General features: G+C 37.7%; 1 protein-coding gene and 1 long non-coding RNA gene across 5 annotated transcripts in view; one reads left to right on the forward strand and one right to left on the reverse strand.

The window, feature by feature from the left end:
- The window catches only part of LOC131531128 (uncharacterized), a 39762-nt gene that overhangs the window by 6643 nt on the left and 7787 nt on the right, over nucleotides 1-25332 (forward strand). The window lies entirely within an intron of this gene.
- Nucleotides 6799-25332, reverse strand: part of pcbp4 (poly(rC) binding protein 4) — a 90054-nt gene continuing 71520 nt past the window's right edge. For 2 of the 4 annotated variants that reach the window (XM_058761682.1, XM_058761681.1), the window contains 8 exons: nucleotides 24667-24795; nucleotides 23369-23443; nucleotides 20989-21060; nucleotides 16859-16900; nucleotides 16566-16644; nucleotides 14548-14600; nucleotides 10259-10428; nucleotides 6799-8479 (listed from right to left, as the gene is read on the reverse strand). In XM_058761682.1, the coding sequence (XP_058617665.1) occupies nucleotides 8134-8479; nucleotides 10259-10428; nucleotides 14548-14600; nucleotides 16566-16644; nucleotides 16859-16900; nucleotides 20989-21060; nucleotides 23369-23443; nucleotides 24667-24795 (966 nt within the window). In that variant the 3' untranslated portion in view covers nucleotides 6799-8133. Of the gene's footprint in view, nucleotides 8752-10258; nucleotides 10429-14547; nucleotides 14601-16565; nucleotides 16645-16858; nucleotides 16901-20988; nucleotides 21061-23368; nucleotides 23444-24666; nucleotides 24796-25332 lie in introns of all 4 variants that reach the window. The other 2 variants (XM_058761684.1, XM_058761683.1) reach the window with 2 other exon arrangements.

The following is a 25332-nucleotide window of genomic DNA, read 5'->3' on the forward strand; positions in this document are numbered from 1 at the left end:
ATACTCCAGATTTGAGCTGTGTGCTCTGCATACCTGTTTCAATCACATCAGCACACTCAACTCATTAACAGGTCACCAGAAAATAAATTAATAATCCACATTCATTACCTTTGATCTTCTTTTTTGATCTTGGAGAAATACAGGCTATTATACAAACCTTTAATTTTGCATTGAACCTCAGACCAGACCTCGTCCTCATGGAAAATGACTTGTAATCGTGTATCCCATGATGCCTCTTGCCCTGGCCTTGGACAAATGAATGGCTGTGTGTGTGTAGTATTGAAGGCAAAAGGTAACTCTAATGTGAAGGACACCAAGTAAATTACAATCACAGAACCATATGACGGTTTTGCGATTTCATCAGGGATGTCAATAGGAACGATCAGGTCTGACGATAAGGTGTTTATGTCCACATTTGATTGTTTTTGTCATCAACGCTTAATAATTAGGCCTAAAACATTGTGAAAATTGTGAATATGCGTCTTTTTATATAAGATGAGTTTTCTTGTTTACATCTTTCATCAGTAAGTTTATTTTTTTTGGCAGCTCATTACATTGACTGTCAGATTCGTTTAGGCTCATGAATATTAATTACAATATGGACAGGGCTGTTTGTTTACCTGGCCAATCTAAGATGAGGGGAGTGGTCATTATTTTTGCCGTTCAGTTATGGTGATACAGAAATGAAACACTTCGCTTTTAAAATATAAGATTATGGGCCAAAAAGTTGGTAGACGTGCCTTTTTAAAAAAAGACTTGCTAATATACTACAACTTGATAATGTGGAGCTGTTGTTACAAGTTGTTGTTAACTTAAAACAAATTCAAAGTGAACTGAAATAAAACTGAAATAGATATCAGATGAAAACCCTATAAGAAAATACTGAAACTGAAATAAACAAATTAATTACTTAATCTACTAAAATTAAAAATGAAATAAATGTATACATACACACACAAAAGCACATACAACTTAAAGCGATAGATCACCCTAAAATGAAAATTCTGTCATTAATTACTCACCCTCATGTCGTTCCAAACCCGTAAGTAACAATTTATGTAATTTATGTAAGTAACAATTTATGTAAGTAACCTCATGTCGTTCCAAACTTCGTTCATCTTCGGAACACAAATTAAGATGTTTTGGATGGAATCGGAGAGCTATCTGACCCTCCATAGACAGCAACACTACTGAAATGTTCCCAGGTCCAGAAATGTTGTAAGGACATCGGTAAAACAGTCCATGTGACATGAGTGGCTCTTCAGTTTTGCGAAGCTACAAGAATACTTTTTGTGCGCAAAAAAAAAAAAAACTTTATTCAAAAATTCTTCTCCCCCGAGTTACTGTTTTCCACCATTTCAGAGAGTATCACAACGCATATGCACGCTTTCCCCTAAGCGTAAACAACACTGATAACATTCATGCACGCGCTTTCACCCCCAAACGTAAACAGCGCTGATTACGTCAAATACGTTCTTATTATTTTTGGGTCAATATCACTGTAGGGTGTCTTTTGGTGTCCTTTACATAAATAACTCATTTGCCATGCTAACTTAACATAATGACTATGAAAGGGTGTGTTATATCAGGCTAAGTTTTTATATTCATAACAAAAGCATTACGTGGCTTTTTAGATACATTTTCCAGATTTTTCTTAGTTTTGTGTAAGAGGATGTGTGTTATTTTGCTATGTCCAATGCACTGCTCTTTAAATTTGATTGAGAGTATAATACAGTCAAATCATAAAATTAAAAATGTTGTCCACTATTAATATTTTGTAAATTTTTTGTTAAACTCAATTTGAGTGTATTGATCATTTGGTCATACAAATTATATTTTTATTTAATAAAAAAGAAGAGTTTGTCCATGTCCCTTGAATGGTTGTCCACCCTGTCATGTTGGGAAATCTGGCCATTTAAGAAAAGGCCATCCCCTTTAGGGACATCAGGACAACAGATTTTTTGTCTCTTCAGTGGCGGGAATTTCAACTGCTTACGTGAATTTGGTGACTTTTCAATTGACAAATTTTCTTCGTCTGAGTTTGCTTACTTGCTTTTCCTAAGCTTAACATGTCCACCCTGTTGGCATAAAATATGCCAGAAGTGATTAGAATACAGTATTTTCAAAATATAATTTGTTTAAATATAACAAATTATCTTCAACAACCAGACTAAATATTTCGCTAGTCACAGTTTGTTGTAAGCTAATATGCTAATTGAAGCTCAAAATGTCCACCCTGTCGTTGTTCCAAAATGTCCACCCTGTCGGCCACTTAGACTCGATAGAGTGGACAGACGCATGACAGGGTGGACTGAATGAAAATTAATTGGGGGGGGGGGGGGGGTATATCAATGTGATTGATGTACTGTAATTATATTATTTATTATTATTATATTATTATTAATATATTATTTTTTCAGTGTCATGTTTTGTGTGTTCTGCATTATGTGTCCACACCATCACGTGCTGGTCCACCCTGTCATCTTGATATTTTACAATAATATTTTAAATAATAATTCAATCATATCTGTATAATCCAGTGTGTTCAATAGCTAGGTGTGGAGTCAATAACATGCAAACAAAAAACTGCATTAAAATATCACAGTTTTCTCCAAATAAGAAAACATACACATGTGAATTGTATGAGTTTCTTTAAAAACACATGGCTTACATAAAATGTTTTATGTATTTATCATTTGAAAGCAAACAAATAACCCTGTTTAGAAAAGGGACATCATACCTTTCAGAAAATATAATTTGCATCTTAATTTTGCAATGAAAACGTATTTAACAGTAATGTATATGTCCATGACAGGGTGGACATATCTTATGCTTTATGCTTTGAATAATGGCCCATAATTACCTAAAAAAAAAAAAAAAAAATGTGTGGGAGCTCAGCTAATATGTTTCTATAGTACTTGAGTGTCTACTGTTTATGATATGACATAAAGCGAATGGGAAATTAAAACCAAAAGTTTTGAGTATTGTGAGGGTTGAAAGGCACTCTATGGTGATATTGACCCTTTTGACCCTTACTACGTTTGTGGACCTGGGAACATTACAATTGTATTGCTGTCTATGGGAGGGTCAGAGAGCTCTCGCATTTCATCAAAAATATCTTAATTTGTGTTCCGAAGATGAACGAAAGGTCTTACGGTGAGTAATTAATGACAGAATTTAAATTTTTGGATGAACTATCCTTTAAGCTAAAAGTAAAATGAAAACTGCAAATATAAAAATAAAACCTAATTCTATATACTATAATATTAATACTATAACAACAGGCCAAGGTGTATAAGGGAAATAATCGATCATTTCAAGAAGTTTGACGTGATGGAAAGTGGATGTTTTGTTTGGCCTGTTAATAAGAGATGAACTTGCAGTTTTCTCTTTCTCCATCTTTCTTATTACGTTCAAAATATTTCACAGGCTTTCGCATCGCCTCTGGGGAAGGTCACAGTGGCCCTAAATAATCCTGAATAGCTTCAGGCTAAAAATACACTCTAGTTTCTGTTTAATGGGGTGAGATGAATTTCACTTTCCTCTGAATTCAATTCCAATTTGATGTTTTTTTTTTACCCCAAGTACATGGCATAGAGCTTGTGCTTTTATTCGCATGCCAAGCCCACTGGTGTTCAGCTCCCACCACAGCCAAATGGCCATCACCATATAATTACCGGCTTCCGTTTCCAACTGCTTTGTCTCCAGATTGTCTTTAATTGTTGGTAAATTGCAATTATTATTCCACTCGCTGGGTGTAGAAGGTTATCGTTGCATAATTACTTTTGTAAAGTATCCGTCTCAGGTCGTGGACAGTCAACATAAATGGAGGACACAAAACTTGTTTTTGTTTTGTTTTTTTGTGCAAGATGTCACCGATTGTCACGTGTGGGCATCGGCGAGCTCCTTTGTGAGAGATGTAGACTGTGTTTAGGCTGTCATTACACACACCCCCACCCGTTCGGGACAGAAAACCCCGCCTGTAAGAATTTGTTTGTGTTTGAGCAGCTGCTGCGAGGTGTAAGCTTTATTCATAGACTGCTTTCATCTCTGGCGTCGTTGCATTTGGTGGCGTGATGGCAAACCGCCATGGGCGGCACTCTCGGCCCAGGTTAGTAAGATAGAAAGGGCGGCTGATGTGTCAGCATGTTATTATAGAGGAGTTTGTTTATTATACACTTGAATTTTGACTATCACTATTGAGATTCAGCTGTACTAGTCTCAAGGGGCTTTTCCTCAGAAATGAAAATACACCGTCTGCACTGAGTGACACAACAGAGACTTGTTCAAACAAAAGTGGGATGTCTTATTTTAGACTGCTTATTTTAACGGCCCACTGCGCGATGGCTTTTTAATTAGCTTTTGAGAGGATGCTAACCTTGTAAAAATGCAACGTTGATGTTGACAGAACAGACAAATATTCTAATGACTGTGTGTTTGCATTAAGACTGCATAATTAATGCAGAGAAAAGCTGATTTGAAGATTTGATTTTTAACATAAGCATATTAACCTTTCATGACAGATGTAGCGTGAGATTAATGATGGTTCTGTATATGCATCTGGTGAAGCAGATATTTTGAAGAATGTTGGAAACCAAACAGCTGATGGTAGCCATTGACTTCCTTAATATGAAAAGAAAAAACTATGGAAAGCTAATGGCTACCAGAAACTGTTTGGTTACCAACATACTTCAAAATTTATATTTTGTGTTCAACAGAAAATAGAAATTCATACTGGTTTGTAGCAATGTGAGGGTGAGTAAATGATAGAAAAACTTTCATTTATGGGTGAAATATCCCTTTAAACACAACAAAAAACATGTTTAATAGGCAAAGTCCTAGTGAAGAACTGCATCAATAGAGTCTTGATTTCATGACACGTTGCTCAAACTATTACTTTTTTGTATATGAATATTTTGCATTGAAGTTGCAATGGAATGGATGTAGCAACATATTGTGACATACAGCAATATATTGATGTAATGCAAGTGATATGAATTATCAGAAAGGCAAAAACAAAACAAAAAAATGTTTGATGGATAGACTTGGTTCTGTCCATCGGCTGAATGCAATCTGAATGTGATCTAAATGGGAGCTTGCAGTCAATTTTAAGAAAGGGGCGTGGTTTAAAGGGAGATTTTGCCCAAAAATTTAAATTCTGTCATTAATTACTCATCCTTGTGTCGTTTCAAACCCATAAGACCTTCGTTCATCTTCGGAACACAACTTAAGATATTTTTGATGAAATCTGAGAACTGACCCTCTATAGACAGCAATGCAACTGAAACGTTCACAGATCCAAAAATGTATTCTCATTCCCAGTAAAAAAAATGATTCTCGTAGCTTCATAAAACTAAGCTTGAACCAATGATGTCACATGGACTATTTTAATTATGTCTTTACTACATGTCTGGGCCTTGAACGTGTCTGTTGCATTGTTGTCACTGCAGGGTCAGAAAGCTTTCGGATTTCATCAGAAATATCTTAATTTGTGAACGAAGGTCTTACAGGTTTGAAACTACAGGATAATGTGTAATCAATGACAGAATTTGAATTTTTGGGTGAAATATCCCTTAAAGCAGACAAAATGATTGGAGAAGTATGGCATACATTAGAGAGAAGTCTGTTGTTATACAAGATCAAATTAACAACATTTTGATTAAAAATGACAAGGTCAAAAAACATAGAAGATGAGATCTGTAAATATATGAATTTCTATTTCATGCTGACTTAACATACATAGTTTTAATACCTATAAGCAAGTATTGTTTCTGAGTTTTAATATTACTGTCTGAAGTCTGATTTAATTATGCCATCCAGTCTTTTTTTTTTTTTTTGCTCTGAATCAAAGTTTGGCCAGCTTCAACTCAGAAATTTGATTTTGAAGAAAGTGATTGTAAAGAAAATGAATATTGCTTGTCTTATATTACTGTTGCTGCCGTTTTATGCAAGAAACATCGCACTGGAGGTCATAAAGCACACTGATTTTACCATAGTTCAGGGGCTTTGTGTCATGCCTAACCTTATTAACACCCCTTACCCGTGATAAAATCGCTGCAATATAATGGCCTTGAGTGGATTATTGCTTTAATAAAACACACATCATACCTTAGGGCTTAGTTGTAATTGCTTGTTTATTTGAGGTGTTAAGTTCAAACACTTTTCAGGTCTAAACTTCCTATTTAAAAAAAAAAAAAAAAAGACTGATTTTTTTAATCATTGCCACAGCATTCACAAACTCAGCTATTAATGTTAATGTTGTTTCATTTCACACAGCTGAGAAAGAACAAAAGAGACTGGATTACGTTAATACAGTATTGTTTTTATTCATTTGTATGGCATTGATGAATAAAACTAAAACAAGTGTTGCATTTATGCCAAGGCTGACAAAGGAAACCCCATGTGAATCCAAAAACCAGACCTTGGATAATTCAAGCATCTGAACAGTTTTCGAACCATGTCCGGCTATCGTGGAATTATCGCAGTGAAGTGTGACGGTGTTCATCATAGCCACACTGTGTCGTATAGTGTGTGAAACGGTGGTTATGTGTTAGGCTTTGGAATGGGAAATATGGATATAATAGAACATATATATTTATGTATATATATTATACATAGCATGGTTCATAAATTCGAGAGCATCATTGTCTTTGTCTTGGGTTCCGCCTTTGCCGATAGCCCTTTGCCAACGGTGGTTTATTTAGGGCCATCTATGAATCATGACATAGGATACCTCGCTGAACCGCCCCCGAGATGTTTTGCATAGACGCCAAGTTAAATTCATGCAAATGAGTATGGGAAAGACGTTTAAGAAGATCTAAACAAAACAAAAAAGTTACACCAAAGAAAAAAATGACAAACACGAGTCAAGGTTACACTACATCTACCAAGTGAATGAATCGTGTGAGTGGTCACATTCAATTATTAGGATTCTAGGTTTAGAAAAATAAGTGTGATTATTTCTATATTTAAAAAAAAAAAAAAAAAAGTCAGTCCACATAATATACTCTGTGATCGAGCATAATGATTACTGTAGCTACACTTGAAGCATGTTTATGTGTGGGTCTGCTATATGTGTATATTTTAGTATTTTCAAACCAATATTGCTCTTCTGCAACACTGCCTTTTTTTAACGCCATCGACAAAGAGACCTATGCGTTAGTTATCTTTGCTAGTGTGAGGGGCCAAGTCAACATGCAACATTAGTTTCCGACAAGGGCAGTCACCATGCATAGTAGTCATTTTATGCCATTAGAAATGGTGAAAGAAACCCCCTGAAATGATATTGTCCATACTCTGCCATGGCTAGCCAAAGTTTTGAAATGAATTTGCTAGTCGTTTCGTATTTGGGTATTTAATCACTCCAGAATTTACCGTGGCACCATACACTTCCCATAGAAAGTAAAGAAACTCACTACTTAAACAACTATCTTGTTTGTGGTTACTTAGACGTGTGTCTTTTTTAGGACGTATGTAACCATGATCGTATGGAAGAAATTTGAAAAGATATATATATTTTTTTTTAACCTGCAGCCGTTACAGAAAACAAACATTGACTGTAAAAGAAACACTCCGCACAATAAATAAAATAAATAACATTTCAAAACGAATGTGAACAAAACGTAAAAATGTAACACAAAAGCAAGGTTTAGATCTGTTGTCATTTTTAAAAACATTTCCTTTTTTTCATATTTTGTTTTAATACATCATTTAAAGATTTCTAAAAAAATCAGGAAGTTGTATACAGAAGCATTCACAGACATCATTGTATAAAAGCTGATACATAAGAGATTAGCATCAGTCAACAGTGTTCTACGTTATAAACTCTTTGCGGGAATATTTCGTTATTATCAATAAATAAGAGCAGACAATAAACGTGTGTAAAGATTTTGGGAAAATAGGAGATTAGGAATAGTCTATGGCTTTAGCGGCTACCTCAGCCAAAAAAAAAAAAAAGTAGTAATTAAAATTTATGCCATTATTTTCCTACAGTTTTTTTCAGGACAAGCTACTAAACCAAAAAGAAAATAAGTTGGTACTGTCTGTTTCTACACCGCTACATCAGGCTAGAAGAGAAGAACCCTCAAAGTATTCCTCTCTCGGGAAACAAAGGAGGTACTCATTAGTTCCTCTTCAGTAGGGCGCAAACTTCTGTCGCTCTGGTTTCTTGATGCCATTGGCGGAGGAGATCTTGGCGGTGTAGGAGGCCAAGGTGCCATGGGCGGGGGCAGCGGCGGCAGCAGCAGCTGTGGCAGCGGGGGCCGAGAGTGCCAGGAAGGGGACGGATTTGATTCCCAGGAGGCTGGAGAGGGGGAGGGTATAGGGGGCGCCCAAGATTGGAGCGTGGGGCAGGCCGCCCATCGCTGCCAGGGCTGCGGCAGAGGACGATGCATGGGGAGCAGTCTGGGTGAAGCTCATGTTGAGGTCTACAGGGGTCGACATGGAGGAGGACTGGGCAGTGGATTTGGCGGTCTCTAAACTGTACGAGGGAGGGAAGGAAAGGAGGTGGAGGACAGGAGGGTGGAAGGACAAGGGAGGGGAGCCGGATGGAGAAGGGTTAGAAGGTTAAATAAAAGACATGTTAAACAAAAATTGAGAGAAATAAAAAAAAAAGAAAGAATCAAAAAACAGAAACAAAAAAATCATAAGAGAGGTGTGTTTTGCTGGTGGTTGCAACAGATTATTTGAGGGGGGACCTTGGCACTCATGGGAAAGGAGCTGTTTAATTCAGGGTGATGGCTTGGGTAGGGGCTTTGGGAAAAGAAACAAAATGATTTCAATTTCAGTAGCATTTCCTTTATCTTTTATCAAGTCGTCAAAAAGATGCATTTGCACTGAGTACCATGTTGACAAATGCATGTAATCAAATGTGCTCTGCCATTAACGTATATATATCGAGGGCGTATAACTGATTTCTCAGGACATTATCAAGTATGGGGTGTGTTCAATATGCAGAACGCTCTGATGCAATGCATTGAAACGAGGCGTCTGTCTCGGAGGAAGTATTCTTCGAGAGTGACACTGATTGGAGGTGACGTCTCCAGACTTGAATAATCATGAATAATCATGTTTGATTTTTAATGGCTTGATGGAGCTGACTCATTAAGGAAGTATTCTGACGCTAGAGTGCCTTCGGTTGCTCTGGGATCGGCGTTTGTTGCCGTCACTTGTCAAAAACCAAACTGATAGGAATTCAACTGATGAGAAACCACTAAAATCAATAATATTGACAGAAACAAAACAACAAAAGCTTTCCCAAAACCAACATAGTAATATTTCCATGCAGGATGCCCGAGTAACATATTTCAAATAAAATAATGAGGGGCTTCTCAGAGTGAGTTTGACATTCTGCACCGGTCTGCTTGTTGAACACACCTGAGACAAGCATAAATATTTCATTCAAGACCCAATTATTGCTCTCTTGTCAACCTGCTGAGTCATAATATGCTAGAAGAATTAATATATTATTTTGCACATGACACTGCATCTGTTAGAAATCTTAATTTCTTTGCTAGCCAGTACAGAAATGCGGGAATAAATAAAGAAGCCACTCATTTGGAGTGGGGTCCAATTCTGTTTCCTCATTATTATTCATTAATGCATATGCTCGGGTCCACAGAATAAATTCTAGTCGTCTTTTTGTTATTGACTTGAACTTTACTAACAAGATTGATTTGAATTGTTCAGATTTATTATAAGTGTTTTGAAAATTCCTTATGTTAATTGAACTGACGTTAGAAGAATTTTTATAAGCCTGGGTAAAGAACAGAACTATTAATTTTGTTACATTAGCAAATGAAATTTTGCCCCAGCATTGATGGAGAAGTATTCGCTGAGGAACTGAGCTGTCAGGAATTTACTGCTTTCTTGCCTGACACAACATTTGATCAAATTGCAACCACATAGATCTCGTGGGAGAAAATTACAGTCTGTCTATGAGGCAGCCAAAATACTCTGCCTTTAAGCTCTAACAAGCTTCTGGCTTGAAACTTGGCCAATTAATCCCTCAGCTTGGCTTCTTCCTACCACATCTCCTTGCTTTGTAGTTGTGCAATGCTTTTGCTCAAGAGTGCTTCTTTTGGCCAGCAAACTCTGGACTGGAAAGACCCCTGATTGAAAAGTCCCAGAGGTTTTGTCAGGGTCTCCTACTTCAGGGTCCTCTACAGCATTATGGTGTAAATTATGCCACATAAACACATGGAGTGGTCAAGTTCAAACACCCTAGTTCTGTTATGTTGGAATGGCTTCCAGTGCTTACCAGGATGTGATTAGATACTGGGCCAAATTGATGCTGATTGGGGAGCCTGTGATGGTGACATGTCGGTCACTAGTGCTGTCCAGTTGACTGCCGATCTTGATCTGAGCCCCTGACACCTGGCGAATCTCGTTGATTTTTGTACCCTGTCTGCCAATTATTGAACCAATCAGCTGTGAAGAAAGAAAATACCAATCAGTTTAATATATACATATATATATATTAGTGCTGTCAATCGATTAAAAAATTTAAATCGCGTTAATCACAGTCATGGACTGTGATTAATCATGATTAATCACAAGTTTAAAGTACTAGGATTTACCTGTAAATGTGTTGAAATAAAGAAATGCATGACAAACTAGTTTAAGGAAACAGAACCTTTCACACCTCCGCCAGGTATGAGACATAATCCTTATTATTCTTTTGTTTTTATTCAGCCATTTTCAGCCTTTAAACTGGCAATAAAACGGATACCAAGCCACATCGCTTCAATCCCAGTATACATTTACCCAACTATTATCAAAAGTATTTCTAAATAAATACAACAAAACATTTTCTTGCAACCTTACATGAAGTATTATGACAAAATGCATTATGAAGAAGAATTGGACCTGTTCTGCAGGTGCATTAGAGCTAACATTACCATCATGCTTCATAAGACAATTTATGAGATTAATAATACACTTTTACTCAGAACTCACTTCAAACCACCATCGAGTGTTTGTAATAACTTCCTTTTACGATCACATGTGGAATTTGGTCGTTTACTGTTGTTAAAATATGCTATTTATAGCCTTTTATATCGCTGCACAAATTAGCATTTCAGATGTACACATTCAACTAAAAAAAATCACATACAAATATCCTATCGTAATCGTGTATTTATTATCTTATATAATCTATCGTGGCTGTTGTCATGTTTATTTCTGCTGTGCAAAAGCCTTAACATGTATGCTCTGCTGAAACTCACGTTGTGACCGCCTCTCCGTTCTTAAGTTGCCAGGGATACATTCCAAGTATAATACACATTAGTAAAAGGATATATTTTCATTTTTATTTGTCTATATACACTTTGGGTGGCCGTGGTACATTATAAAAGTAGCCCAAATAACCGCAACCCACGGCTCTGTATTTTTTCTGGCAACACTGGTTCACTGTACCCTCATCACACAATGATAGAAAACCATTTGCGCTGCGATGACGGGAAGAAATTGGGGTCAAACCTTATCAAACGATTAATTTGTGTTAAAAAAATATTAACGCGTTAAAATTTTTTGATTAATCGCATGTGTTAACGCGTTAACATTGACACCCCTAATATATATATATATATGTATATACAGGGGTGTCTAATCCAGCCTCTGGAGGGTCAAAGTCCATACACTTCCATACACCTGCCTGGAGGTTTCTAGAAATCCTGAAGACCTTGACTAGCTGGTTCAAGTGTGTTTAATTGGGGTTGGAGCTAAACTCTGCAGGACAGTGGTCCTCCGGGAACAGGATATAATACCACTGTTCATGGTGCATATTGCAACATAAACATTATGAAAGCCTAGCCAGTTTAAAGAAAACTAAAATTGTGCTGCTCAGATTATCCACATCAGGATAATTTCCCTGGAGCTTGGTCAACTGCAATCCAGAAATTCATAAAACATGGCATACACTTGGTCCTATTGCCCAAGTGACTATTGATTTCAGGGACAATATTTGCGTTCTCATGCCTGTATTTAATGCGTTCCTTGACAAATACTCCAATCTCTCTTTGTGTGCATGTCATCATGGTTGACTTTTAGGTGCTGGATTGTTGTGTTTGTTCATCTGGGCCAAAGATGACAAGGCTGTGTCTGTGCATTGCATTGTCTTTGTAACAAGCATCTGCTAATATTTCTGCAGAGCCAGACGGTCAGTTTAAACCAACAGCAGGTGGTGAACTAATTCATCCTACTGTGGCAGCATCATTTGTTTTTTTTTGAGGCCATCCAGCATACCAAAAACCTACTGTATGAATCCAGATTACTGTACCTTCTGCAGAACGTGTCCACAGTTTGAAGGAAGTGGACCAAGGGGGTTGGGTGACCTTAGGGCTTGGTGTCAAGCTTAGACAATGATAAAGTGGAGTGACTCCAACTGGGATGAGCTAACGGTTTGTCATTCAAATGACTGACAGCTTGTCTTTTGTCCACTCTGCATCCCAGCCCCCAACCCTCACTTTGAGTGTGAGTTGGATTATGTGAGCAAGAATTGCTCCACAAAGCATTCCTTTCCTCACGAGTCATATGAACGTCAAAGCTCCTGATTCGTCACACCGCTCTCCCTGGTGCCCAGGGGCTATTAATGGCTCAGCTGATTGTGGCTAAGTGCTTATAGTCGACCGCCAGGTCTCACTGCCACCCTGACGCAGAGGATTCCAGAATGTCCTCTGCACTGCACCACATATTTGCCCACTGAAATCCTTCATTTTTTAAACTCTATGAATTATCCATCCTCCAGCAACATATCAATGAAACAAAGTATCAACACCCACACATCCTCCTCCAACCGTCAAGTTTACCAATTCCAATCAAAAACTTATTTTTTATTGATTTCTTTGTATTCATTGAAATCAAGGTGCATGCTTGGGTTCAAATCTGTCTGAAGCGAGAGACAGGTATGTATACCCTAGTCAAGCTGAAGACAGGTCTATTTTAGGTGAATCTACTTCTTAGGTCTTAGTTTTGAAAGTATGGGGAGCATGAACACATTTCCTGCCAGCTTTAACTGGTATCGCTGATGGTCGTGTCCACCTCTCAGAGGGCAGTCTCCACATCCACTGCCACTGCCATGCTCTAGAGCACTGATCTGATCCCAATCTAATTGCAACGTGTTTCTACTGATTTAGAGGGATGGTTCACCATGGAGAAACTGCTCCTCTATAGAGAGAAACCTGATTGCGAATGATAAACAACTTAGTCTGCCAGGCGTTTGATGTCTGTTTGATGTCGCCTTGCCTTGGAATTGCATCGCTATGAGGGAATTTCAATAATACATGCTTTCCATTGCCCTGTTTATGGCTTTACGCAGGAATATGAATGTACAAGCATGCTAAATTAGCCCTTAATTGGAGAAATGGGTGAAGTTTCTTTGATGTTTACCATGTACGTTGAGGTTTAGAAATGAGGTCTAGCACCAAATGAATGCATTTAGGAAGTCAAGATATATTTGAAGCTGGTGTCAGTGTGATAAGAGCTGGGTTCTTGTTCATGTGCATCAAGGTAGTCAATGACTTTGCTTGTACAGAATCACTCTAGATAATGCATCCACTCAGTCATTACAGCTGCGCAAGAAATCAAAAATGCTGATGTAAGCACTATGTAAGCTTCACACTCATTTGTATAAGAGCACTTGGCTTGTATAACTAAAATATTTCTCAAATTGCAGGGCATATTCTAAGAATAATTGTTGAAACGATCACTAACAACATTTACTGACAACAACACAAAATGAATAAGTAGTAGTTCACATAGGACATGCACTTGTTTTCAAAAACAGTTTGATAAAGAACATTACAATTACATTTTAGAAGACAAACTGTGTTTAACTGGTGTGAGACAAGGAAAAGTCAGACAATACACAACCTTGTGTGAACAGTACCGTTTTACTAAAAATTGCTGCCTTAATTGTATATTATTACTAGTTGGGCATGAGGGCTTAAAATAACAAAACAGTGGGAGCTGAATGTATGTATTGAGTATGGTCAGAGTCCACGGCTGGGCCCTAGGCCAGTCGATTAATCATGTGATCTCAGGGAGACATGGAGGCGAGAGGGAGCCCCAGTCAGAAGGCATGAAGGGAACGTCCCATTGGCCCCCAGGGTGCGGGGTCTGCACCACAACCTAGAGCTCTGACAAAAGGCTCCGGCTTTATTTACCATCTCTGTTTTGACAGCAGAGAAGTGCTAAGCATGTCAGACGCCATGACAGGATTGAACTGGATCTTGTGAAACTCTTCTAGCAGAGCAGGGGGTGGACAGATAAAAAGACACAAGTTGGTGTGTTTGAAAGAAAAAGTTTCAGGATTTCTGTATGGCCAAAGTGTACCATGAGAGGTGCTCTTTAAAAAAACGGACTTTCAAAAGAAAGCACTTAACTTAAGTCTAAAACAAAGATCTGACAGTCCTCAAAGATTTAATAATGTCTTCACATACAACATAAACATAATTAAGCATTATTACTAAAGCAAAAGTGCTGTTGCACAGAATATCAGTGAGTAGCATGAGTAATGTGATACTTGCAAAAAGACATTTTTGCACTTACGTCATTTGGAATGAGAAGTTCTTGTGATGCTGTCTGGGAACTGGAATCAATGCCTGTTGGAAGAGGAATAGGTACCAAGTTAACAAACCATAGGGGAATTCACTGTTTGCTTTCTTCATTCTTTCCTTTTCTTTTTGTTCAGCATTTGTGTTCTTCTAAATTTGACAGAAGATCCTCTGAACTTATGTGGACAAGAGTAATCTTAGGATGTTTCACCCATCATGCACAGTGCATTTTCTTTCTCCCTTTAGTTTTTTGTATGTTCATTGTAAATAACAAACTAAAGGAAGAACAGTGAAATAGTCCAGGCTAATTCTACACTGATACGATGAAGTTACCCAAAACCAATTTTAACTCATTCAGACTATTAAAAAAAGCAAGGATTGTACCAAATAAGCAGCATCAAACCAAATTACAATCTGTTTATTTGCATCAACATAGAAACAGTAGCTCAACAGTAGCATGGGTTTGGGGAGGGACTACCTGAAATTGCTTTTCAAATTATATATGGTGTGTAAATCATAAAGGTTGTTTATCATTGCATCCTGGAGAAAAAGAAAAGAAAAGAAAAAACCCACAAAAAACAGGGTATACCAGCCTAAAGTGGTCAAGATGTTTCAGAACATGGTTAACCAGCTCAACTAAGTCCCCATTAGCTTAGTCAGAGTGGTTAACCAGGATACCCTCAACCCTCATATCCCGATAGTCACTAGTCCAAATGATCAACCACTTAGACTAGGTTACCTCACAAACTACTAAATGTATAGCCCTTTTAAATTGGTTTACCATAAAAGAGCATCTTAGCATGATCATATGCCAAAACATAAACCTAGGCTTGTGGATCAACATTATGCCACTAATGCTCGGTAGAGATTAAATTGTATTTAACCCAGAATATTCCTTTTATGCGTTCTCCTATCTGTTAGCATGATGCTATCTCCTAACCGCTAACAACGGGCACAGAGCTAGCCTGTTTCTCTTTCCATCTACTTCCTGTCTCAGCAGGAGGCCCAGACCCAGCAGTGCCTCCCAACCCAACAGGGGCCTATTTAATAGACTGAAACATTGCCTTGACTGATGAGCTTTTTACCTCAGACATAATCGAATCCCCCAGCCATATCATGATAGGATGTGCTCTTGTAGTTTTAGCGGCAGGGGGCAACTATTACATTTGTTTCGACCACTCAATTCCTTGAAGGGGCTTTTGATTCTCACATTTGCTCCAAAAGTGCTTATTTACGTAATATTCAACAGTCTGTTGGCTTTAGAGGGCCTACACAACAAAACCTTTGGCAAACGTTGGGAAACTCCATACAACTTGAAAGACATTGCTGAATAACTTGGGGTGGCTGTATAATTGGATGTCTGGTTCTGTGCAAGGAAAAAAAAAAGTGAAGGAGCAAGAAAAGAAGAGAGTCCCTCCTTTTTCTTTAGCTGGACATTCGTCATGCCTCTGAGAAGCCCCAGGAGCTGACTGTGGAGCCTTGTAAAGCTTGGCCCCATTTTTGCAGCTGTAATCTGCATGTGCCGTATGCTCCATGGAGCTCAGGTGTATTACCTTGAACTTGGGTGGCCTCTGGGTTTTTGGGAGGTCTGTTTGATTCCATGTACTTAAGCTTGAGTTCTCAGGTGGAATTGTGTTACATCCATGCTCACTGTGCGAGGAGATTTAGCAGTGCTAAAGCAGACTTGTGCTTCTGGGTAAATATAAGGTGTTTTCACACTAGAGTTCTCTCTATAAGAAGTTTAGACCGATTTGAAGTAGACTAAAAGTTAACCAAGTGGAAAATAACCTACTTTTTTTGCATTCACACTGTTCCTGGCCTTTGAAAACATAACCAGACCACCTCTAAACCATATTCCAGTGAACAATATAAAACAGGAATCCTGCTTGTGTGACCAAGGTGGCAACAAGCTGATTACAGTCTAAGCCACTGTCTAAACCATAATTTGTGTGATCTGCCTCCATCCCACCCGTTATCTTCCTCTTCAAAGAGACTAGGATTGGCAAAACGTACCAGGCATAACTGGGGTGGCCGTTGGTTGAGCAATGGGGGCAAGACCCTGCTGCATGGACAACTGGTGCAACTTGGCCAACTGAGAAAAGAGAAAGGAAAAATGGGAGGGAAAAGTCATTTCAATTGTATGAAAGGGTTTTATTATCAGAAGACACAGCTGAGAATTGAACCATACTGTATAGTTCATTCACAGTTGTAAAACAAGTTCATTTACTACACAAAAAGAACACTCAACTAATGGAAGTTGTGCAGTATGAAGATGGTTTTCAGAAATGTTTTCTAAAACTTCTTACCTCTGAGTGTGGAATGCCATATTGATTTTGTACAGTATAAGCCTGAAAAAGAAATAGTAACAAGTGTTAATATTGAAAGATACACTTAGAACATATTAAATCATTCTTTTTTAGGCTCCTCATAACTATTTAACTCTTTCCCCACCATTGAAGGAATTTGCTGGCAATCACTGTTTTACGGTAAGGGACGCTATTACGCATCTTCTACAGAATCTTTGCATCAGGAAACAAGCGGTAGAAGCTATCATCAAACATTTAACAGCATATAAATCAAAACTGCCTAATGTTATAGAAAGAAATGTCGAACCCTCAAAGAGGTACATAACTTTCGCACACACTAAACATTGCTTTTCTCACAAAAATAAATGGGTTGCACATGCCATTTCGTGCTGAAATTGGCTTCAGTATGTTAAACAACTGTTATGATTGGCTAACCACTTAACATGTGAAAACTATTAATGTAGTTCACAGTTGTTCTTTGAAGTGAGAAGATTTGCTAAATTATGAATTTGCGTTGATATGTAATTATTGGTATATATCTATACAAGATATAAACATCCAAGCCTAGAGTTGTTTGCTGGTCTTCTCTTTTCTGTTGGCTGATTTTAGAAGGTATGTGGGCACTTGTCAACGGTCAGCTGACCCCTCTAGACCACTCTCTCACCTTTATAATTTAAAAACTTTCTAAAGGGGACAGATGTGAAACTAGAAGATCTCTGAATCCAGGCTTCTTCATCAAAGAGAATGAGAAGCCAAATAGCCAGACGCAAAAGCTACAGAGAACGCTGTGTGCTGTTCCCAGAGGTTCTCTTGCATAAGCCTGTTTAAAAGTTTAAACACGTGGAAGAGAAATGGAGAGAGAGAAACCAAGGGAGGATAAAATGAAAAAAAAAAAAAAAAGATCAGTGATGCAGAAATGGCAGTCCATGTTGAGGAGCAACCCTAGTTTGTGTCTCTGGTAGCCAAGTTAATGAAAATGATTGGTCACGGCTCTCAAGGCAAACATTGTTTGGTGGGGGGGGGGAACATGACCCTTCTTTGTCAGGACGGATTTAGCTTGTCTCCGGAGGAGAGCTCAGAGTTTGCTACGTGACTGGCACCCCTACACTTCAATGTCTCTGATAGACTCCCATTTTGTTTTGCTATCTTTATTGTTTGTTCTCCTGTTCCTTTTCAATTTGTGCTTAAAATGTTAAAAATACAACTTGCTTGCTTCTATGGAGCACAAAAAAGGGGTCTGCAAACTTGAAGGTCAAGGGAAATAAATTGTGCAAAAAACAAAGACGCACACTATATTCCAAGACTTCTAAAGTAATACAACAGCTTTGTGACAATGCATCTGGATGTGTCATTTGAATGCAAATGAGATTTGAGAGCCGAGGAGAAGATTAAAGTCGGCATGAAATTAAAATTCACTGTATCTTTTTTTTCTAAATGCATGTTCAAATTTGGATCTATATTGACTTTGTAATGTTTAAATCAAAATTTATTCTCTGGTGACGTATGCAGGACTTCTCCAATCATTTAGTCCACATAAACTTGCAAATGCAAGTTCGCGTTCATCTGCCTCCACTTTTGCATCCAACACCCACATCTCAACATCCAAAAAACAACCGATGCAAAGAATCAGATGTGTGCAGTAAATTTTTCTTGTCCGATAATTCATTTCACTTGGATTTACATCAGAATACGAACGACACAGCACTACTCTCATTGCTTCGCAACTGATTATTGATGACTTAAATTTTGGTCTATTTCTGACTTGGAATATAGTGCGTAAGTCATATGGACCTCTTAAATGGCAATTTATTTCTGGAGCCTGATAGCCCTCAAAAAGGTTAGGAGCAAAATGAGGGTGAGGAAATAAACTGCAATTTCATTTGGTTGAACTATTACTTGGTTTCAAAAGCTTGGAAAGATACGTCTGCCTGCCGGGTAAGGACTTAAGGTAGCAAAAAGGAGGCGGGGCTTTCATCATTTCAGTCATTTCCATATTATCTCTTTCCTTCCTGTTCTCCGAGCTCAAAATGCTCGTAAATAATGTAGAAAAGCATTAATCGGCTGGCTGAGCCACTTAACGCTGCGTAATCCTTATGCACACACACACATACGCGGTGCCTTCATTAGCGAGAGCCGTGGTGATGTTGTCAGTCCCCTGTCTCCTGGCAGACAGCATTTATCGCCGCTCGTTTAAGAGAATGTCAGTGCTCGGGCCTGACACCTCGTCCTTACAGCTCTCGAGGTAGAGTGTGTGTATTGGAAGGTCACATGGTTCCCCTTTTTAGCCTTCACATCAGCATTAGTCAGAGGCGGCTGACACTTAAAGGAACAGTTCACCCAAAAAAGAAAATTCTGTCATCATTAATTCACTCCAAAACACAGGATGATTTCAGTAATATTCATGCGGTTGTTTTCCATACAACAAAGCAGGCAGTGGCCAGGGAATGTCAATCTCAAAAAAGGCCATAAATATAGTCCATAAAACTTCTAAAGTCATAAAACAGTTTTGTATGAGGAACAGACCATAATTTTAGTTGTTTTACTGAAAATGTTTGCCCTCCACCAGAGCCCTTTATCAGACCTGGAATATTATATGCGTCATGCCAGCAAACAGTGACAACAAATGCCACCGGTTCTCACGTCTCAGAAATTAACCCAAATTTGAGTGCAAATGTGCGCTTAAATAAATACAATCAGCTTAGACATTCTGCTAAACATCTCTTCTGGATTTCACAGAAAAACAAAAATCTCACAGATTTGCAATCACATAAAGGTTGGTAAATGTTATTTTTAGGAAATTTTCCTAAATAATACACACTTAACAGTTTTAACCTTAATATTGTGTCTCCAGGCCATGATAAACATTCTTTCACCACTGTGTTTAACTGCTGACTTGGGAATGGGGGGATAGGTGATGGTATCAACTGTTCCTGTTAATCTTCATAGTAAAACTTGCACATATACACTGATAACAGTCTGCCCAGAAGACCTGAACATTAAGTCAAGAGATTATCAGTCATTCACACCATCATAGTATCCTCAAATGAACTTCCCACAGCAGCAGAGTATCCTGTAACTAAAACATCCAGAATAAATGTTTCTCACAGAAACATCAGTGATGAGCACCTCATATTGTTAAAGAACAGTTATATTTTTTTTTGTCCGCCCTGTAAATTATACACTTCAAAGCTAAGTTGTTTGCAAAATTAGAGAGTAAGATGAAAAAACAACTTAAATGTTGGTCAGTTCCTCACAAAATTTATGGATGTTGCACAATTTTATTTTTATTTTTTGAGGTCATAATTGTATGTATGTGAGCTACATGAAAACATAAAAGTAAGTGTTTTGGGTTAAAAAATTTGGTCCCACTTTACATTAGGTGGCCTTAACTACTATGTACTTACATTTAAATTAATCATTTGGTACAATTCACTTATTGTGTACATACATGTTTTTACATTGTACTTATATTTTTAAAAATACCTATATGTAATTACATCTGTAATTAATTTCTGTAATTACCTTTATAATTACACTGTTGACCCATCCCTTACACCTTAAACCTACCCAGACCACCAAACCTGTCCCTAACCCTTACCCGTATCCCACCTCAATAGCAGCAGAAGTGTTTTGCAATACAATATGAACACAATAAGTACATTGTACTTATTTTTTGATGTAAGTACATAGTAGTTAAGGCCACCTAATATAAAGTGTGACCAAAAATTTCTTTATTGCAAAATCTTTTAAAATGTTGTAAATATGATAGGACCAAAGCCACGGCCTTGGGGGACACCCTATTTAATACCTGTAAAGTTTACACAATTTTACAAAATCAAGTCAAAACTCAGTTCTCAGCAAAAATCAATACAATTGCAGTGGATCGATGGTAAAGCCATGCCTGAACTGAATGTCAAGTGGAAAAAACAAGCTCATGTCTAAAAAACAGTAATTGCTGTATAGTCTCGCTCCCTTGCTCAAGTGGGTAGGACACTGGCTGCAACATGCGGCAGGAGGAATGATAGAGGGGAACAGAATTCCCATCTCCATGCAGGGGTGAAAGAGGTAAATAAAGAAAGAGTGGGAAGCACAGCTCCCTATATTATCCTTCATGGATAAAAGATACTCACTTGTTGCAGATCCAGCCCTCCCTGAGCCACTGAGAAAAGCGGGTGAGACGCAAACTCTGATGTTTCGAAAACCTTAAAAAGGCAAATAGGGGACAGAGACACAAACCAAGGCTTCATTCGCATGTCATTAGTCTTACGAATATGCATATTTCGCATGTACATTAGCGTCAATTTTGCTATCATTACCATTAGGCGTGATTTGAATACAGACAGAAAAGCGTTAATGAAAAAAAAAAAAAGATGAAGCAATGAATATTAATTTCATTATTAGACATTAATCTTACTCATCATGACAGACAGGTAAATATATCAAACAGACGATGCACCATAAGTGCACGTGTCAAAGTTTCTGCCAGTCCGATTAATTACACCATTGGCAAATGACTTCACAACACTTTTAATGGTGAGGAATATTCATGAGCCTGATTGATCTTAATGCTACTGTTATTCATGCATAGGAGTGTTGATAATGAATAGCTGTGTCAACATGAATAAACATAATGGCTATCCTACTCTCTTCTAGAGACGTGTTGGAGAATTATGTGAAGTGAGTAACAGCGCAAACGATAGATTAAAGAGTGAAACAATAGACCTTAGTCAGGATAGACGGCATAGTTCATTTGATGGGGACGAAAACAAGGCTGTGAAGGATGGAAGCACAGTTCGTTCAATGGCCATTAAAACCGACAACTTAAGTAAGAATGGTTTTATGAACAAATTTAGTCGAAGCACTGAAAATATATCTTCTGACAAAACTGGGACTCTGAATGCTTTTTACACACAAATTTGTTCAGCTTGTGTTTCAGGTTTTGAATATACTTACATTCCTGGATCCCATTTTCATTTGTGCCAAATTAAACATGCCATTCACACTGAATAAGGTCTATTGAGGCTGTAAGAATTTCTCGCAATGTGATATTAGCTGCACGACAGATTTATAACAGTGTAACCTAATAAATGGAACTAAACCTTAGATGTATTTATTCATGTTTGCAATACTTTGTTTACATGACTTCAGTCCATGACATTAATGAGAACACAACAAACAAGCTTAGAAATATTTCATAAACACAGACTGTCCCAACCAATACCCTTCATTGATGGAAAGACGCGTTTTATTAAAGGAAATAGAGGCAGCATGCTGTCAGCTGTGTGGCGCTTTATGAAACTCTACAATATTAAGTCAACTGAATATTAAGTATTTTCAGTGCACACAGTATATTTATATGTGGGGTTTGTGTTTTGGGTGATGTTAATTGGATCTGCTTGATCCCAGCACTAATTATGAGGGTTATATTTGAGACAATTAAACCTTGTTCACACAGGCATCTTTTTTTTTTTCTTTTTTTTTGGTTTATACAAACACAATTTCTAGACTGATCTGCAAAAAAACCAAAACCTGATTTAAATACATTTATACTTTAAAATACTTGCATTCATACAATTAAACAGTGTAAACCTTATAAGTTTAGCTCCATGGTGAGAAGCCATAAAAGACATCCACAATGACAACTTGCAAATTTCAGCTGTAAAAGAAACAACTCTCTTGGCAGCATGATGACACCTACGTCATGACTGTCACAATCGATGTATCTGTATCAGACATTGACTATACTGTCTGAACAAATGGATTCCAATTTTATTCCTTGCAAAATGTCACTTTGGACAGCAAGTCCTGAAGATTTGTGTGCAGTGTGAACAAGGTCTTGAAGGAATAATTCGCCCAAAAATGAAATACTGTCATTATTTGACTTGGAATATAATAGACTATTTGCGATTGTTTTGTCATTTTGTTGCTTAACAACTCATTCACTTTCATCATTTTAAAAGGAGTGGCCAGGATATGCCAAATTTCCCAAGAAGGAAAAAGTAATACAGGTTTAAAACTATGGTGAGTACATTATTGAAAAAAAAAAAAAGTGATTTTTATTTTTTTATTGAACTATTCCTTTAACACTTATTAAAGGTGCACTATGGAATACTTGGTTCATAGTTACTTGCAGAGGTACACTAGTACACCCTATCAAAAAAGTCAAATTCATAACACAAAAAATAAATATCCATAAATAATATCTTTTGACTCATTGAAATCAACTGTTTTAAAATAAACAATCCTATAAATGTCTATGGACGTGATAAATTGACATTTCCTGCGAAACCTCATCCGAGACCTCAAATTATTGGTTAGTATTATTAGAAGATCAGAATGGGTGAAAGACAAGGAGACAGCTTTTTTTTTTTTTTTTGTACTTTCTCAATAATTGATTTTTGTTAATTTGTAATTCACCTTTACGTGTTATGGATTTTATAAGAAAAGTGGGACGCTTAGTATTGTTGATGAAAGAACGGTATGTTTTACCATTTTGGTGTGTATTTTTACCTGATTTCCAGCAAGGAGCACTGCACCTGGAGCAGGAGTGGGGCGGTACGGAATTGTAGCACCCTTTGGAGGAGACTGCAAACATACAACAATTATTCATTTGAACTCAGAACATTACAGATTCACCCTCAATATTAAACTTTGAGTATCATTCGCAGCTCATTCGGCAATAGTGCTGAAACGTCTAGAACAAATCAAGGTTTCTCTTACCTAAGGCATTTGCAAAGTCATTTGGTCATATTATCTTAATGACTGGAAATGCTGACATGGTGCACAAATGCAACATTTATCGATTGGCTCTTCATCGGATCACTTAAAAGCATACCATTATCCTCTCACAGGAAGTCATTTGGCCAAATTATTTCAGAATGCTATTAATGCTTGCTTATGATATCCTCAAATGGAAAACTTACAATGCTGAAAATGTGCCCTGAGCATGTTTTCTTTGAGTAACATCACAAGTCTGTTGTTCAAACCTACATTTTAACTTCAAAAAGGAATAAAATACATTTACAAAATGACTCTGAAATCACTCTTGGCCTTTTAGTCCAAGACACGGTGTCATCTGGGCCTGAAGGACATGTTTTATAAAATAAAGCATAAGTATGCCAATAACTGACTGTACCTGCTCATATGTAATTCGATTAAGAGGTCAGAATAAGGCCGAAGCGATGAAAACCCAGTGAAGCGCATCCCCCACCATTGCTCAACCAAACAAAAAGAATCTTTTTAAATATTCATTGGGTGACTTTGCATAATTTGCATCCTGGAGCAGGCAGACAGCTGAGGATTCCTAAAATGGGCAGTGTAGCCGTCAACAATCTGCCCCTCATCCAGTCCATTAAAAATTAAACAGAATGAGCAGTACGCATTCAGCACAATCCCAAAGAATAAGAAGTATAAACTCTTTTTCTCAACCATTTATGTGCAAAGAAACCCATTTGAGAGCAAATGCATTTCACGCTGTGATAGAGCTGAGAGACCACATTCACTAATCATTGTTGTAATGATTTTTAACATGCAGTTAGTTAGATCAAGTATCTTTGGAAAAAGTATTTGACATGCAAAAAGCAATAAAAATATCTGTTTAGGCTCCAGAAATTTATCATATCCATTTATCAACGCCACTAAAGCTAAAACTGAAAACCAGTGTGCGGTCTTTGAAGCACAGAAGCCTTTGAAGTCTTGCAGATTAGGAATATCATACAATAGTCATCCACAACAGTTTTTCAAGGCCAATGCATGCATAACAATCTTGTGTTAATGAAGCCAAATGGATTTGCTCTGAGTCAAATTACCTCCAGTATTACAGTGCAGATGAGCTTGACACACTGGATGATGGCATCCTGACTGCCAGATATCGTCACACCTCTCTCTGTGGAGTTAGGCAGAAGATCTCCTGCCACCTGTACCTGAGCCCCTGTTTTCTGCCAAACCATGGAAGAACATCATTAGTACACTGTTTTACATAGGTCAGATCTGTCCAATCCTGCTCCTGGAGAGCCAGCTTCATGCAGAGTTTAGCTCTCACACACCTGTCTGACAGGTGAGACCTTGAATAGCATGTTTAGGTTGAGGTGTCTTTATTTAGGGTTGGAGTTCGGTAAGAACTTGATCCTCCAAAAGCAGGATTGGACACCCCTAACCCAAACCTTAAAGGGATAGTTCACCCAAAAATTTTAATTCTGTCATTAATTACTCGCTCTCGTGTCGTTTCAAACCCATAAGACCTTTGTTCATCTTCGGAACACAAATTAAGATATTTTTGATGAAATCTGAGAGCTTTCTGACCCTACATAGACAGCAACACAACTATGACGTTCAAGGCCCAGAAAGGTAGTAAGGACATTGTTAAAATAGTCCATGTGACATCATTGGTTGGACCTTAATTTTACAAAGTTATGAGAATACTTTTTGTGCGCAAAGACAACAAAAATAATGACTTAATAATGGCACAACATGGA

Source organism: Onychostoma macrolepis, chromosome 22, assembly GCF_012432095.1.
Source record: "Onychostoma macrolepis isolate SWU-2019 chromosome 22, ASM1243209v1, whole genome shotgun sequence".
Classification (NCBI taxonomy): domain Eukaryota; kingdom Metazoa; phylum Chordata; class Actinopteri; order Cypriniformes; family Cyprinidae; genus Onychostoma; species Onychostoma macrolepis.